At 50.9% G+C, this 15,826-nt stretch overlaps 1 protein-coding gene across 1 annotated transcript; it reads left to right on the forward strand.

Annotated features, from left to right (window-relative positions):
* Positions 1-10,046: 10,046 nt before the first annotated feature.
* On the forward strand, positions 10,047-14,188 carry LOC100822485 (DEAD-box ATP-dependent RNA helicase 22). Its single transcript, XM_003578021.4, has 7 exons — positions 10,047-10,403; positions 11,108-11,395; positions 11,697-11,819; positions 12,202-12,629; positions 12,802-13,123; positions 13,453-13,605; positions 13,712-14,188. The coding sequence occupies exons 1-7, from the start codon at positions 10,095-10,097 to the stop codon at positions 13,796-13,798; spliced, it is 1,710 nt and encodes a 569-aa protein (XP_003578069.1). The 5' UTR covers positions 10,047-10,094; the 3' UTR covers positions 13,799-14,188.
* The last annotated feature ends 1,638 nt before the right edge of the window (positions 14,189-15,826 follow it).

A 15,826-nucleotide genomic window follows, 5' to 3' on the forward strand; every position in this document is an offset into this window, starting at 1 on the left:
CTGGCTGTGCGAGACGCGCTTCACGAGGAGCCTTCGATGAAGCTGCTTCTGTTCTACTTCAGTGTGGAGGTGAGGGAGTCGCTCGCTCCTGACTGCTTTACCCTGAGCGCCTTCGGTTCGGTGAACCTGAGGCTTCGTTCCGGCTTTGGAGACGACTTCCTGCTCATGCCGGGGAGGAGCACGGTGAAGTTGTTTGACAAGTGGGAGTCCCAATGGTTTTTCCTTCGGGCTTCGAAGACGCATCTTCGACACTCAGGCGATCTTCCTCGACACTCGGGGCTGGGGGCCTCAAGGAGGTGCCTCACCCAGGCGAGCTTCGGTCGACCGACCTTTGGAAGGTGACCAAGATCAAGGATGTGTCCGCCGAGAGGAGCTTCCGTGACCTCATGGAGGAGATGGTGATGGCAGGGCGCTTCATGATGAGGAGCCGTCCAAGGTCCGAGCTTGGGATTCCTCGGGCTTTCCATCCTCTGCATGCCATCACCACACATGAGTGCCGCTTCCTTTTTCCTTTCGGGCCTTGGTTGTTTTTCCCTTGCGGTGGTACTTAACGACTTTGGCTTGTCTTTTTTCAGCGACGTTTTCCGAGGAGAGGGCGGCGCTGTGGGCCGTGCAGCTGATAGGTCCATACGGTAGGCCGGAGCATCGTGGCTACGAGACCAAGATCAGCGGTGGGGGATGTCATAACATCATCGCGAAGTGCTTCGGGAAGATGGTGCCGATACGACAGGATCCGAAGTTCGGGCGCCTCCTTCGAGTGGGCGATCGCTACTCCGGCTTGGCGACACCGTCAGCGCTGGCGGTAGGGTACAAGTTGCGGGACACCTGCGGGAAGGTGAAGACGGGGACGGCGGTGCTGGGCCTGGCGGTGCCTGTTGCGCCGGTCCCGAAGATACCTCATCCGTCGAGTGGATGCAAGAGGAAGGCTCCCCCGACTCCTTCTCCTTCTTACGACTACACCCCGGTAGATTCGGCGGATCCCGTCGTGGGTGAGTCGAGGTCTCCTTTGAGGGTGACCTCGGACCTGCAAATGAAGGGGAAGATCGGACTTGAGAACGTGCTTCCTCCTTCGAGCCACGAGGTTGTGGTTTTCACTCGCGAGACAGGGCTTCGGCTACGGAGCGACTCGGTGGTGGAGTTGTCGACCGGAGCCAGCGGTGCGGGCGTCCCAGTGTTCTCCATCGGTCGCGAGCGTCCTGAGGAGGATGCTCCTACCTCGGGTGAGTGCCTTTCTCTTTGGCAGTGTCGATCTTCTTTGAAGATTCTGACATGGTTTCCTTGGTTTGCTTTCAGGTGCGAGGGTCGCGGCTCCCGAGGTTCCCGAGGGCGAGCCCCCGACTCAAGCGAGGGGCGGAGAGCTTCCGACGACCGAGGATGGGGTGAGAGACCCTCTGGTGACACTGGAACTGGTGAGCGTCCGTGACATGCCTCCCTCGGTCCTCCGGATTTGCTTTTGGGCTAACTCCGTCTTCTTTGTAGGTGAGGGGTTTGGTCGAGGCCGTGGGCGCCCTTCCTGCCCTCAAGACTCAGGTGGGGGCGCTTTCTGCTGCTTTGGACGTGGAGATGTCCAAGTCTATACTTGCCTTGAGCGAGTTGGCTTCGGAGAGGGTGCGGCGCGAGGCCGTGGAGGCCGAGCTTTCCCGCGTTTCGGCGGAGCTCGTGGCCATGGAGACCAGGGCTCGGCTTGCTGAGGAGCGCCAGGCAGTCGAGCTTGCAAAGACTCGTCGAGTCGAGGAGGACTTGGTGGTGGCCAACCTTGATAGGGAGCATGCTCGAGCGGAGGCTGCTTCCCTCAAGGTGGAGTTGGCTGCAGCGAGTGACGGCCCGGTGCTTGCTTCTCGTGCTCGCCCTCCTTTGGATCATCGTCCCGAAGTGCTTTCGCTTTTGCTTGCTCAGGCCACCGAGATTCGGGAGACGATGATTTGCTTGAGGAGTGTTTCCCAGCCGGACCTTCCTCCGTGTCGCACGGTGGATGAGGCGAGCAGGGTGCTTACTTCTCAGGTCGAGCTCATCGAGCCTACTGTGAAGAAGTGCCTCCTGAGTACGGGTGCTCGACTTGTTTCATCGGCGGTTGCGGCAGTCCTGGACGGCGGTGCCGGGATGAGCGGGCTTGAGGGCGAGATGCCTCACGGGGCAAAGAAGTTTCTGGCGGACCAGGGTGCTCCTCTTCGTGCTCGGGCTCGACGCTTCGTGCATTGCCTTGAGCCCACTCTTCAGGAGGGTGATGGTGAGGTGTGAGCCTCGTCGCCCTCGAAGGCGGTGATGTACCTCAGCTGCTTACTTATGCGATGTTGCATATCTACTTGACTTAGCCTCATGGCTACCATGTTTAGGCTTTTAGTCGTAGAGGTTGTAAGGTAGCTTTTTTGTTGTGTTTCATGCTTCACTATGTAGTCAACATTATCGGAAATGTTAACTTAGCTCAGCACGTATTTCTCATGTTTCACCATGTAGTTGACATAATCGGAAATGTTAACTTGGCTCAACATGTGTTTCTTGGAGTACTACATTTCCTTCTTGTTAAGTACTATATTTCCTCAGTTTATACAGCTCGCGATCGTTCGCTATGATTACACTTTTGTGTTATCAATTGCTGTCGCCGTCGGGATACGACTTGGCCTCGGTGCCTTAGGCCATGGTTACGAGCCATGAGTCCTAATACCCTTGTGAGGGTCGCTATCGATATGCCGATAGTGATCCGGACATTTCGACCTGCCGTTCGGGAAATTTTATGCGGAATTTTCCCTCTTCGGACTTCAGGAAGCTATGCTTTCCCGCGATTATTATGGAACCTTAACCCGGTTACTATCATGTAGGACCGCGCGCGACGTCTCGCATACGGGTAGCATGGTTCTCCGAGGTAAGTAAGCTCCTGCATAACTCGCTTATTTACGGTTCCCCTTAAATGCGTTTTAAGGAGCTTCCAGCCCTCGAGGGACTTGGTTCTACTTGGTGGATGGCCTCGAGGCACGCTAGGATCCACCAAGGAACAAGTCGCTAGTAGCGACCTATGTCCGTGAACATTTTTAGAGGATGCTTGGGCCAACGGAGGCCTTTCCACGTTTCTCGGTGAGCGGCACAGGGGCAGCGGCTCTTTTACGACGATGAGTCGTGTGAATGTCTCGTGTCACTCTTAATTTTTCCTCAAGGACTTGCTTTATTTATCCTTGCTTCCTTGTCTTAAGGTATGCCCTGATGGGAACTTACAAGCCTTATGTAGACGTGGCATCGTTGGCGCTTATGATCCCTCGAAGTTTCGTAGGGAAGAGGCCGGTTGGGCGCTGATGATCTCCTTTCGGGAGCGACAAGGATTGCCCTTGAAGGTCCTCCTTAGGCGTAAAAACGCGGGAGCTTGTCGCCGTTCCAGGCATGGACAAGATTTTGCCCTTTCATATTCTTGAGGTGGTACGCACCATTTCCCAATACAGCGGCGATGCGGTATGGTCCTTCCCATTTAGAGTCGAGTTTGCGTTGGAGCTTTGGGTCGACATTCTTTTTCAGTACGAGATCTCCTTGGGAGAAGGCTCGTTCCCGCACCCTTGTGTTGTAGAAGCGTGCGGCGCTTTGCTTGTAGACGGCGTGCCTCATGAGGGCTTTGTCACGAGCTTCTTCCACAAGACCGACGGCTGTCTTGTGATGCTCTTCATTTTCGATGAAGGCAATTGGGGTGGCTTCTTGGAGCCTTTCGGCCCGAGGTGACTCGACCTCGGCGGGAAGAACTGCTTCGGCTCCATACACCAAAGAGAATGATGTTAGGTCCATGGAACTTCTTACGGAGGTGTGTATGCCCCAAACCACACTAGCAAGTTCATCTCCCCATGCTCCCTTGCTTTGCTAACCGTGTGCTCTACCCTTCGGCGCAGTCCTTGGAGGATTAGTCAATTTGCCCTTTCGCATGCGCCGTTGCTCTTGGGGTAAGCTACGGATGCAAAGTGCAACTTGATCTCAAGGCATTCGCAGAATTTGATGAATTCCGCACAGTCGAACTATTTGCCATTGTCCACGGTTAGCTCTCGCGGGACATTTGGAGAAGTAATCAATCATCACCACGAGGTACTTGCAGCCCCCGTTGCATGCGGGGAAAGGCCCGAGGAGGTCCATTCCCCAGCGTGCAAATGGCCATGTTATCGGGATATTCTTCAGGGAAGTCACGGGCGCATGAATTGATTTAGCCATTTTCTGGCAAGCTTTGCATTTCCGCAATATGGTGATTGCGTCTTGCACCATGGTAGGCCAATAGAATCCCTGATGTAAGGCTTTTGCCGCTGTGGCCATTGGCGCAAGATGGTGGCCGCATATCCCTGAATGGATTTCCAGGAGGAGCTCGACTTCTCGGTCAGGAGTTATGCACTTAAGCAACGCGGCCGCTCCTTTCTTGTATAGGATGCCGTCGAGGAGGACGTACATCTTGGTTTTTGTGAGCAGAGTTTTGGCGCTTGGGCCTTCTGCTTCTTCGTCCACCTCGTCTTTCAAGGCGCGGATAATCGGTGTCATCCAAGAGGGTGGAGCGTCGATGACCATGCTGGTCTTTGAAGCTTCGTCAAGGGCGTCGGCTTCTTCCTTTATGGATGGGGCGCGAATTACTTCGAAGAATGCACCGGGTGGCAGCGGTTCTTTGGAACCGGCCGTTCGGGCTAATCTGTCAGCCAGGTGATTTTCTCCTCGTGGAATGCGTCGCGCCTCCATGCCCAGGAAATACCGTTCCATCTTGCGAACTTCTTCAATTTATTTCTTCATTCTTTCATCAAGGCATTGATATGACTTGTCCATTTGATTTATCACCAGTTGGGAGTCTCCCTGGATGAGAATGCGTCGGACTCCCATGGCCTTGGCCAGTCGAAGTCCGAGAAATAGCGCCTCGTATTCTGCCATATTGTTGGTGGCATTGAAATCAAGATGGGCGGCGTACTCCAAGATCTTTCCTTCGGGGCTGATGAGTATAACTCCAGCCCCAGCACCGTCGAGGCGCTTAGAGCTGTCGAACCTCATTATCCAATGTGGTTCGGGGGGCTCAGTCTTGGATGTGATTTCTTCGGGCGAGGCTGGTGGAGCATGCCACTTGGCCACGAAGTCAGCCAGGACTTGGGATTTTATGGCCGTTCTCGCCGTGAGTTCCAACGAGAAAGGCGCCAATTCCGTTGCCCATTTGGCGAATCTTCCGGTGGCCTCCTTGTTGCCGAAGACTTCCTTGAGTGGGAAGGTAGTTGGCACCATGATGGTGTGGCCCATGAAGTAATGACGGAGCTTTCGAGAGGCCATGAGAAGGACGTATGCGATCTTCTCGATCTGGGTGTATCGACCCTTTGCTCCTCCCAAAGCTTCGCTCACGTAGTACACCGGGCGTTGTGACCCATTTTCTTCCTTCACGAGTGCTGCGCTTACGGCGACCAGGGTCGCGGCGAGGTATAGGAGCAAAGGCTCCCACTATTTTGGGCTTGTGAGAAGTGGAGGGGTCGACAAATAGGTCTTGAGCTCTTCGAAGGCCCTTTGGGCTTCGTCAGTCCACTCAAAGTTGTTGAGGCTCCTCAGGGCTTTGAAGAAAAGGAGACCCTTTTGGGCTGACTGGGTGACGAATCATCCTAGGGCCGCCATTCTTCCTGCTAGGCGTTGCACATCTTTGACGGAGCGAGAAGGTTCCATCTCCAGGATGGCCTGAATTTTTTCCGGGTTGGCCTCAATCCTCCGTTGGGAGACAAGGAAGCCTAAGAGTTTCCCTCCTCGAACTCCAAATGCGCACTTTTCCGGATTGAGTTTCACGCCGTACTTGCGGAGATTGTCGAAGGTTTCACGCAGGTCCTTGGGATGAGTTCCTGCAATTTGACTTTTGATGACGGCGTCATTAACGTATACTTCGGCGTTCCTCCCTAATTGTTCCTTGAGGATGAGGCTGACGAGGCGTTGGAAAGTTGCGCCGGCGTTCCTCAAACCAAAAGGCATCCTGCGATAGCGGAAGGTGCCGATGGGAGTGATGAAGCTGGTTTTCTCCTCGTCTTCCTTGGCTATGTGGACTTGATGATATCCTGAATAGGCATCCAAGAAACTCAACCTCTCGCATCCCGCCGTGGAGTCGACCAGTTGGTCGATCTGAGGGAACGGGTAGTCGTCCTTGGGGCACGCCTTGTTCAGGTCGGTAAAGTCGACACACATTCGCCACTTGCCGTTGGCCTTCTTCACTAAGACAGGATTGGCTAACCATTCAGGGTGCCAAACTTCTCGGATTAACCCGGCGTTGGAAAGTTTGGAGATTTCTCACTTGATGACCTCGCATCGCTCGGTGGAGAGTTTCCAATTTTTTTGCTTTACGGGAGCTTTGTCGGGCCTTACAGCGAGGCGATGCTCCATGACGTCGCGCGGGACTCCTCCCATGTCGAAAGGCGACCAAGCGAAGAGATCGGAATTCTTGCGAAGTAGGTCGACGAGTTCTTCCTCGAGTTTACTCGGGAGTTCGGCCCCGATCTTCACCGTGCGCGTGGCGTCTTCTTGGGAGACGCGTACTTCCTTGAGTTCTCCTTCGGGGAGGGGCTTAGGGATGTAGCGCTCCAGGTGATCGGTTACGGATGCTCCTGCATTCGAAAGCATGTTGATACTCTTGGATGATTCTCCCTTTTCGGCGCACTTGGTCTCATGGCGGTAGAGGGTCTTTCGGTCGGAAGATTGCTCGCCGCAGACCGTTATCACGCCTTTTGGGCCTGGGATCTTCAGACACAAGAAGTTGTGGTGGACGACGGCGCAGAGACGGTTTAGCGTAGTCCTCCCGAGGATGGCGTTAAAGGAGGCCTCCATGTCCACTACGTTGAAGCGCACGAGCTCGGTTCGATGATTTGTGGCGTCCCTGAAGGTCGTGAGGAGCTCAATTTGTCCGAGCGGCTGAATGGACTTCCCCGGTACGAAGCCGATGAGAGGATAAAGGGATGGCTGCAACGAGCCGTTCTTGTATCCCCCTTGTGGTTCCATCAGCTTCTTCAAAGTGCTCAGATATAGGATGTCGGCGGAGCTTCCACCATCCACCAGAATCTTTTTGAGCTCACAATTGGCGAAGATCGCCGTCACGAAGAGGGCGTCGTTGTGCAGGAAGCGTATCCCCTTGACGTCTTCCTCGGTGAAGGTGATTGGCACGCTTGCCTATTTCGGTGGTGGTGTCGGGGTGAATGTTCCCACGACATTGACTTCGCGAGCATACTCCTTGCGCTGTCGCTTCGATCCCCGGCCTGTGGCGGAGCCCCCGAGTATCACTCCGACGTGATGCGCGGGTTCTTGAAACGGGAGGTTGTCTTCCTTAGGTGCCGGGTCAGCCATGAGGACGTTGGCGGGGCGCGGAGCCTCGGCAGTTTTTTCATCCTTGCGCCAGGCCTGCATTCGTGCCTGGAATTCTTTGCGAGCCGCGATGAGAGTGTTGCACTCCTCGGTGCTATGGCTTGCCGAGTTGTGGATGAGGCATCTCCCAGTTCCTCCCTCGGTCGGACGCGGTGGCTTCTTGGGTTGCCAGGTCTTTTGGGATAATGCTTGTCCTTCGACGGCGAAGATTTTCCGGGCTTGGTCGGCGGCGCCCTTTTCCCCCCACCTCCTCTTCTTCTTGGAAGATGAAACAGGCGCAGGGGGTTTGTCGGACGAGGGAGTTCCTTCGGGAGCGGCGCGTGGCGCGTCCTTCTTAACAATGTCCCCGTCTTTGCCTCAGGCGTATTCCTGCAAGATCCGATAAAGCTCCTCGGTCGTCCTTGGAGGATTGCGACTTAGGGTCCGATTTACTTCTCCTTGGAGAAGGCTTTGCACGCATGCGTCGATCACGGTGGTCGACGGCGGGTTGGCGATTTGGCTTCGTACCTTCGCGAAGCGATGGAAGAAGCTTTTGAGGAATTCCCCCGGCTTTTGTTTCACAGCGTATAGCTCGTGAGCCTGTACGGGTTCTTTGAAGTTTCCTTGAAAGTTGGCGATGAAGACCTCTTGGAGGCGTTCCTACGAGTGCACGGAGTTCTTCCGCATGTTATAAAACCAAGTTTGTGCCATTCCAGTGAGCGCGAGCGGAAAGAGGTTGCACATCTCGACGGGACCTCCTCCGGCGGCCTGTATGGCGGTGGAGTAGACATCCAAAAATTGAAGAGGATTCGACTCCCCATCGTACGGCCGTATTGTGGGCGGCTTGAACCTTGGCGGAAAAGGCGCGGCTTGGATCTCCTGCGTGAGCGGGTTGTAGGTTGGCCGATTATTTTGGTTCCCTCGGTGGCGAGGTCCTCCCTCGTCGCTAGAGGGGTCGCTTGGAGAATGATCTCGGCGTTTTCTTGGAGGGTCGGAGCGTCGACGGGAATTCCTTTCGCTGCCGGCACGAGCTCCGGATTCCGCCACTTGCTCGTGTCCATGCACGCTGGGGTCTCATTCCCCGCGAGGCGCAGCTTGAGGTGGTACCTGGTGGCCGCCTTGTTCGACCCCGACGGGGGGAGCAACGGGTGCTTGCGGGGCACTCGCAAAGCGAGGTTGATGTTGAGTGTGTGCGACATGGAGAGCGCCTTGCGCCGGAAGCCCCCAATCAGGATGATACCAAGGAGCTCCTTGGCGATCGTGGCGAGCGCCAGTGGAGGTAATCCCGGGTTGGAGGGGTCGTAGGCCGGGACTCCTTGGTTTTCTGGCGCGGATCCTCCCGACGCCACATTATTTCCTCTTATAGGTTCCGAGGGTAGGGTCACCACCGTTTGTAGGGAAGGTGGCGCGAAGCCCATCGAGCGAGGCATGCCGAGTTCCGTATCCCCTGCGGGGGCGGCAACCGTAGGCAGCTCGCCGATCCTTGCCACTACGTTGGTGAGTGTCGAGGGACCGCCTACGACGGTTTCGAGCACCTCGGTTTCTTCCGGGACGGCCGGTAGCGAAGGGGCTACCGTGACTTTTATCGTGACGACCATGCTTGCGGCGACGTCCGGATTGGTGAGGGTTCCTTCTTCCTCGGGAGTCCCCGAGGCACTTGCTTTCTTCATTTGCAACCGTGTAGACTTCGCGGCAAGTTGGGGACCCGATGAAGTAGTCTTCGTCGGGGCCATTAAATCTTCAATTGCGGCGAGGGTTCCCCACGGTCGGCGCCACTGTTGTTATTCTCGACAACAATTAGAGTAAGGGGTGCCAAAGCTCGGTGGCACAAGTACGAGTATAAAAGTAGGGCGTGTACGCCGGCCTTATAGTGAGGTCGAGATACCCTTAAGGCTCTAGCCCGATTCCCTCTCCTTCGGGTTCGGGCCGAACGAGTCTTCCCGAGATCCCGAAACTCGTGCTCCTCTCAAAGAGACTCTCTAGCCCTCTCACCTTGAGTTTATTCAAGTGAGAGTGAATGGTACATGCCTACATGGTGGGTATTTATAGCCTAGAGGTTCATGACAAAAGACCATGGCTACCCTTGAGGGTGAGAGAAAAGTGGGGGCAAAATGGTAAAATTAGTTTTTTTGTCTTGTGTGCACCATGTGGGAAAAGTGGGGCTTGGTCCATGGTCCATCATGGATTAAGGGCTCCCTCCTCACACCTTTTTTGTCACATACTCTATCTCATTTGACCCTTTGACCATGGAATGAGAGGCTTGACTTGTTAACTTGTCTTTTTGTCACGTAGAATTGACCGTGCCACGTGGACGTCTTGATTCGTGCTTAGGAAATGTTGACCCAGTTGTCGCCAAATAGAATTTACGGCCCGACCTATATATGATTTTATTTTATTACAACAATTCTTTTGCAACGATATACAAGGCGCTTCTGACGGAGATCCTACTCCACAAATGTTCTCTAAACTCATGCCATGTGAGCACTGAGCAGTGAGCTACTTTTCGACGTCTGAAAAAAGGAAAACTAGTACGCCAGTTTATTGTACTGCTATGCTCAAGCTCAATTGTCCCCTCCAGTCTTCAGTGTTCTTTGTACTGATTCCTAGCAGAGAAGAGCAGCAGCTTTGATGTTGTTAGTTACTGACGTGTAGACGCAGCGTCTCGATCGCACCGCAGATTAGAAAGGAAGAAAAAAGGACGGTAAAAACGCAAAATCCAATATCCTGAAGACCTACCAATACATGTCCAAAGAGTGGAACCTCTTCAAAGTCTCAAGTTATCTCAAGTGGCCAACGACACGATGGCTCTGAGCCACCTCCGCCAGGCGCCGCTCGCGCTCCGCCTCGCGAGGCTCCCGCTCTTCGCCTCCCCCTACCTAGCCACCCGCCGCGTCCTCCCCTTCGCGCCGGTGCGGCCGTGGCGTCTCCTCTCGACTGCCGCGAAGCCGCGCTCGCTCGCCACTGTCGCCGCCGCCGATGCTGACGATGCCAACGCCAGCGCCGACGGGTTCTTCGCCGAGAACAGCACGTCGTGGAAGTCTCTCGGCATCTCCGACCGTATCATTTCCGCCTTGCACGGTGCCGACCTCGCGAGGCCCTCGCTCGTCCAGGTAACGCTTACTCCACTCTGCCCGCTGCAGTGTACGTGCTCGACAAAATGCCAGAGTGCGTTTTGTGAAGAAGCCTTCGTTGTGGACATTATATACTGGGTTTGATCTAAAATTATGCCTCTACATGGTTGTGATTAGCTGTGTCTCTATAGTCTATACTGGTTACGTTTGGTATACGGGTTATGATCTAGCAGTCTGAGCTTGTCATGCTGGACCATCCTTCGATTCTCAAAGTCGAATAATCTCTCGGTCTATTGACTCTCTGATGTCCTCTCTAGTGCAGGATTTTTTTCTGTTAGTTTCTGTTAAGATTGGAGCTCCTGCATCATATTCCTAAATATCTAAGCAGTAATTAGTTAAATAAGTAGCCGATCATGAGAAAATTCAGATGGCGTACTTGCTTTTAAATTTTGTAGGATTAAAGAGCCAAGATCAGATCAGTTGCCTTTATTTGCAAAATCGCTGACATAGTCCTTATTACAAAATTACTGGCAACAATTTAGCTACTCCGTAGATGAATTTGGATTCAATATTTTCTCGATGCCTCTTTTCCTGTCAATTTGTTTGTTTGGTGCTAATGCCATAGTGCTCCTGCTGGGATAGCTGTACTGTAGAATTCCATATGTTATTTTCCTTTGCTTTTGTTAGAGCTTGGTGTTGCAACAAACGGATACTTACAGAAAATGTCAACTACTGCATTGCAGGCAGCTTGTATACCACATGTTCTCACGACGAACGATGTAATTGTTGCGGCAGAGACTGGCAGTGGCAAAACTCATGGTTACCTGATTCCACTAATTGAAAAACTGTGCTCCAAATCTTCCTCCACAGAAGATGTTGATCCTCAGAACATTGCCATGGGGACACATGACATTGTGTTGGTTCTCTGTCCCAATGTCATGTTGTGTGAGCAAGTTGTTTCCATGGCTAATTCATTGCTTGATGTATCTGGTGAACCACTTAAGCGTGCTGCTGCAGTTTGTGGGCCAAAGGTACGCTCTGTCCGCTTGTCATATACTCCGTATTTCTTAACTCGACACATCTCTCTTGTGGATAAATACAGTGTTGGCCATGTCACAATCTACAACCAAATGAAGTCTTAATACTTTGTTATTTCTGTAATGGTACTATATGGTATATTCTCCAGTTTACACTTTGGGTCTCAGGTCTCAAAATTAAACATTGGTCTTTAACTAAGTTCCTATTTTCTACAGCAATCTTAAATTAGTGAAACATATTCTGGCACAACATCTGCTTATTTTATATTTCTTGTTTTACATTGTTTCATCACAGGGTTGGCCAGCTGTTCGCCCAGATATTCTTGTAGCCACTCCAGCAGCTCTTTTGAATTATCTATTTGATTATGACCCAGAGAGGAGACGAAGGGAGATATTTTTACGTAGTGTAAAATTCATCGTAAGTACATGAGTGGGCCTATTTTGTGTGCAGAGATCTTGATATGTTTTGTTTTGCTTAATCAGCTGATTAGCTTAAACTACTTGGCAAGGCTAGGCTAGAAATCTTTTTGTCGATCCTACCTTTTACTTTTACCATAAGTTTCTGGATATACTTGGCAAGGGCAGGTTAGAATTTTTGTGCCTCCCTGTAACTTGGACAAGAAAATATCCAGAAAGGTTTCAACTCTCTAGTTAAGCTTCAGATTTCTGTTTTTTTTTTCTCATCTCATTTCCTAGATCATTTCTGTCTGGCTTTTATTTTGTCTTAAAGCAAGTGTTTAAATCATAATCTCTGATCGTGAGACTAGGTATGAGTCCTAATACTAGCTGATTTGGAATAGGTATTTGATGAGGCAGACATGCTACTCTGCGGAAGTTTTGAAAATCAGGTCATTCGTCTCATCGACATGCTGCGGTTTGATGAGAAGCTACTTTCTAGGGCGCAAGATTCTGAAAAAGAAGTACCGCTTGAAGGTTCTGATGAATATCATGAGGATTCGGGCTCTGAGAGTGCTGAATTTAGTGATGTTGATGAGGAAAATGAAGGTGGTCATATTCAAGATAGTGCAGTTGAGGTGGAGAATGCTCATGTAGAACGACGGAAGGATTGGAGGAGAGTCAGAAAAATCTATAGACGCAGCAAGCAATATGTCTTTGTTGCTGCCACCCTTCCTCAGAGTGGAAAAAAGACTGCTGGTGGTGTGCTGAAACGTATGTTTCCTAGTGCCGTGTGGGTTAGTGGTTCTTATCTTCACCGTCACAACCCCAGGTATGCACTTTCTTTTACCATAAGCTTCTGAATGTCCTGTACACATGGGGAGAATTCTCACTAGCACTGCACTTGGCAGTCGCTGTGTTTTCGCTAGTATCCCATGTTTCTTTTGTTGTCACTTCTATTTGCACCTCCCAAACATTTCATACTCAGTGCACCATGTGTGCAGATTAGAGCGGAGATGGATAGAGGTTACTGGTGACACACAAGTTGATGCTCTTCTAGATGCAGTGAAGTATGGCCTCAAGAGTGAAGTTGACCAACTGGGTCCAAATCGAACTATGGTGTTTGCAAACACTGTTGATGCTGCTAATTCGGTCTCTGACATATTGCGGCGGGTTGGCATTCCATGCATTCTGTACCACCGTGAGAGCTCCCTTGAGGAGAGGACAAACAATTTAAAATCTTTCCGGGAAAATGGTGGTGTGCTCGTTTGTACTGATGCTGCTGCTCGTGGGCTTGATGTGCCAAATGTTTCTCATGTTATTCAGGTATGATCAGATTTTACCTTCTAAAACACGTCTTCATGTCTGGTCTGCACTGCTGCTGCGTATATGTCACAATTAACCTTGAGCTTTCTGAAATTTTTCTCATAGTCTACTTCTGGTGTCAGCAAAATACATTAGAATTCTCCATAGCATCGTGCACAATTCATGCAGTCATGCAGACCTGGTATATATGTAAAATTATTCATACAGAAATGTTTATTACTGCTATGTCCTATATTTGTAAAACCTTGTTTAGTTAACCCAACCACTGTTCATTTTGTTTTTCTGTCATCTCATTAGAAGTTCTCATATGTGGCTGTCCATACCTGCAGGCAGAGTTTGCTGCTTGCGCTGTGGACTTTTTGCACAGGGTGGGTCGCACAGCCAGAGCTGGCCAATCTGGAATAGTGACTAGCCTATACACAGATGCAAATCGCGATCTTGTGAGAGCAGTTCGTCAAGCAGAGCAGTTGGCCCAACCAGTGGTAAGACTCTGTTATGTTCTGTTCATCATCCGTAATCATCATTTGGCACAGTGATAATCTTGTCATAGAAACATCCTCACAGAATGAATCCTGTTTGTTCAATCAGGAGAGAGCGTTCAGCAGAAAAAGAAGCTTTCGCAACAAGTTGAAGAAGCAAGCTCGGTTGGGTGAACCTGCAACGTTGCTGTCATGATCTTGTGACTCGTGACGATCTTTGACGTGTAGTAACAGAGAGTTACTCGTCATCTTCTCGAGCGGGTCTAGTTTTGCCATGTTCTTCCCTGCTTTTGTTAGGATCCAGAGATGTACTCCATATTATATAGGACCAAATAATATATGAGTTTCTTCAATTCTGTTTGTTCACATGCAATTCCATTTTCTCTCCCTATACCACACAGGTCTAAAGATGATATGGCTTAGGTTTTGAACACATCGGGAAGGAGTCATCGGTATTTGTGGCCACATTTCTTATGTTGGTGAAACGTGTAAATCGGCACGGCGAAAAGAGATGCTGGATTGTCTCTTCGTCGCTGTAAAAACAACACTTGTTACTACTAGAGTAGTGTCAGAATTGTATGATGCATAAGCGAGCATACCACATGGTTACATGATTCTCCCTTGCTGATCAATTTCCTAGCTACGAGATGGTTCCAATAATCCTGTTGATCAAACCGGAGGCATAAAAAATTGAGGCACATGCGAATCTTCTAGGCTTGGTCCAGGATTGCACATACTAGTAGTTCCTCGCTCCATATGATACACGTACAGCGCCTTGTCCTCGCGTGTCAGAAAATATATGCAGTCCCCCTTTGTTAGACCAACCTGACGGGCATCCAACGACGCTCCGTAACTGCGGGTGTTATCGACGAGGAACACCGTGGTATCACCGAGCATGTCCACTTTGAGCCAAGCTCCAGCCGAGAAATCCAGCCTGTGCACGGTGGTCCGAATGACATGTCGTCCAGAGTTTACCGGGTGACAGAAGTGCACCATGAACAGCTCGCCGCGGCACTCCAAGATGCTGCAATCCCAGCAGTTATACCCGATTGGCGTGGGGTGTCCCAACAGTCGGCGGGTCCGGCGAGAACTGGAGCGTGGCGATCAGAAGGATTGCGGTTGTGGAGTCGTACGCGCAGAACTTGCCGCCGAGCGTCGTGAGATCAGGCGTCAGGCTAGCGTCCTCGTGCTTAAACCACTGCAGCAGCTGGTTTCCCCGTGCGGCAGCATGGGTAGTAGATTGCTTTACCTGTGAGCTCTAGCACAAGCACGACGCAGTCCGGATCCGTGGGCTTGCGCGAGCGGACGCATCTGCTCCGTGTGCCTTTGATCAAGAAGGTTGTCCTCGTCTGGATGTAAGCTAACCCTCTCGAGGGTCGACGGGTTCCACAGGAAGGTGTCACGCGACTCGAGATGCAGCATGAGCACCCACCCTTGCGGCGTTAACCAGTCAGTAACGGTGGCCTCTGAAACCGTCGGCTCTCCTTGCCTGCAGAAACTGTCCCTTGGATATACTGTACAGGGATACGGTGCCATCAGTATGCTACGGAAAGGTTTATCACTAACGGTCGAAAAACAACATCAGTAACGGTCGGAGCCGTCGTTGCTAACTTCGTGTTACTGATGATGGATATCATCAGTAACGGTTGCTACGACTGTTACTGATGTGCCGTCATCAGTACCGGTCACTATCAGTAACGGTCGCAGTGACCGGTACTGATGTATATATACATCTCATCAGTAACGGTCACGTTGTCACATTAGTGTCGGTCGAGCGACCGACACTGATACATTTTCGGTATTTAAAAAAATAATTAAAACCACATAAAATACACAGGAAATACACAGATATATACAGCACAGCACAGATTGTATATACAGCACAACACATAAAAATACATATAAAGCCACATCACCATCACTTCACATCACATCACATCATTTAAACCATAAAAATGTATATAAAGCCGCATCATTTAAAGCATATAAAGAATACAAAAGTATCTCACTCCGCGACATTGATTATAAAGTATCAAAATTTCATAGAAGCATAATTACAAAGTATCAAAATTTCATATAAGCATAATTACAAAGTGTCAAAATTTCATATAAGCATATAAAGAATACAAATGTATCTCATTTCAAGTTAGGTCCTAATGTTGTTGGTGAACCCTAGACACCACTTGTTCCACGCGTTCGTAGAAATCCCCACTAAGCTTGATGA

Source organism: Brachypodium distachyon, chromosome 4 (genome assembly GCF_000005505.3).
Source record: "Brachypodium distachyon strain Bd21 chromosome 4, Brachypodium_distachyon_v3.0, whole genome shotgun sequence".
Classification (NCBI taxonomy): Eukaryota; Viridiplantae; Streptophyta; class Magnoliopsida; order Poales; family Poaceae; genus Brachypodium; species Brachypodium distachyon.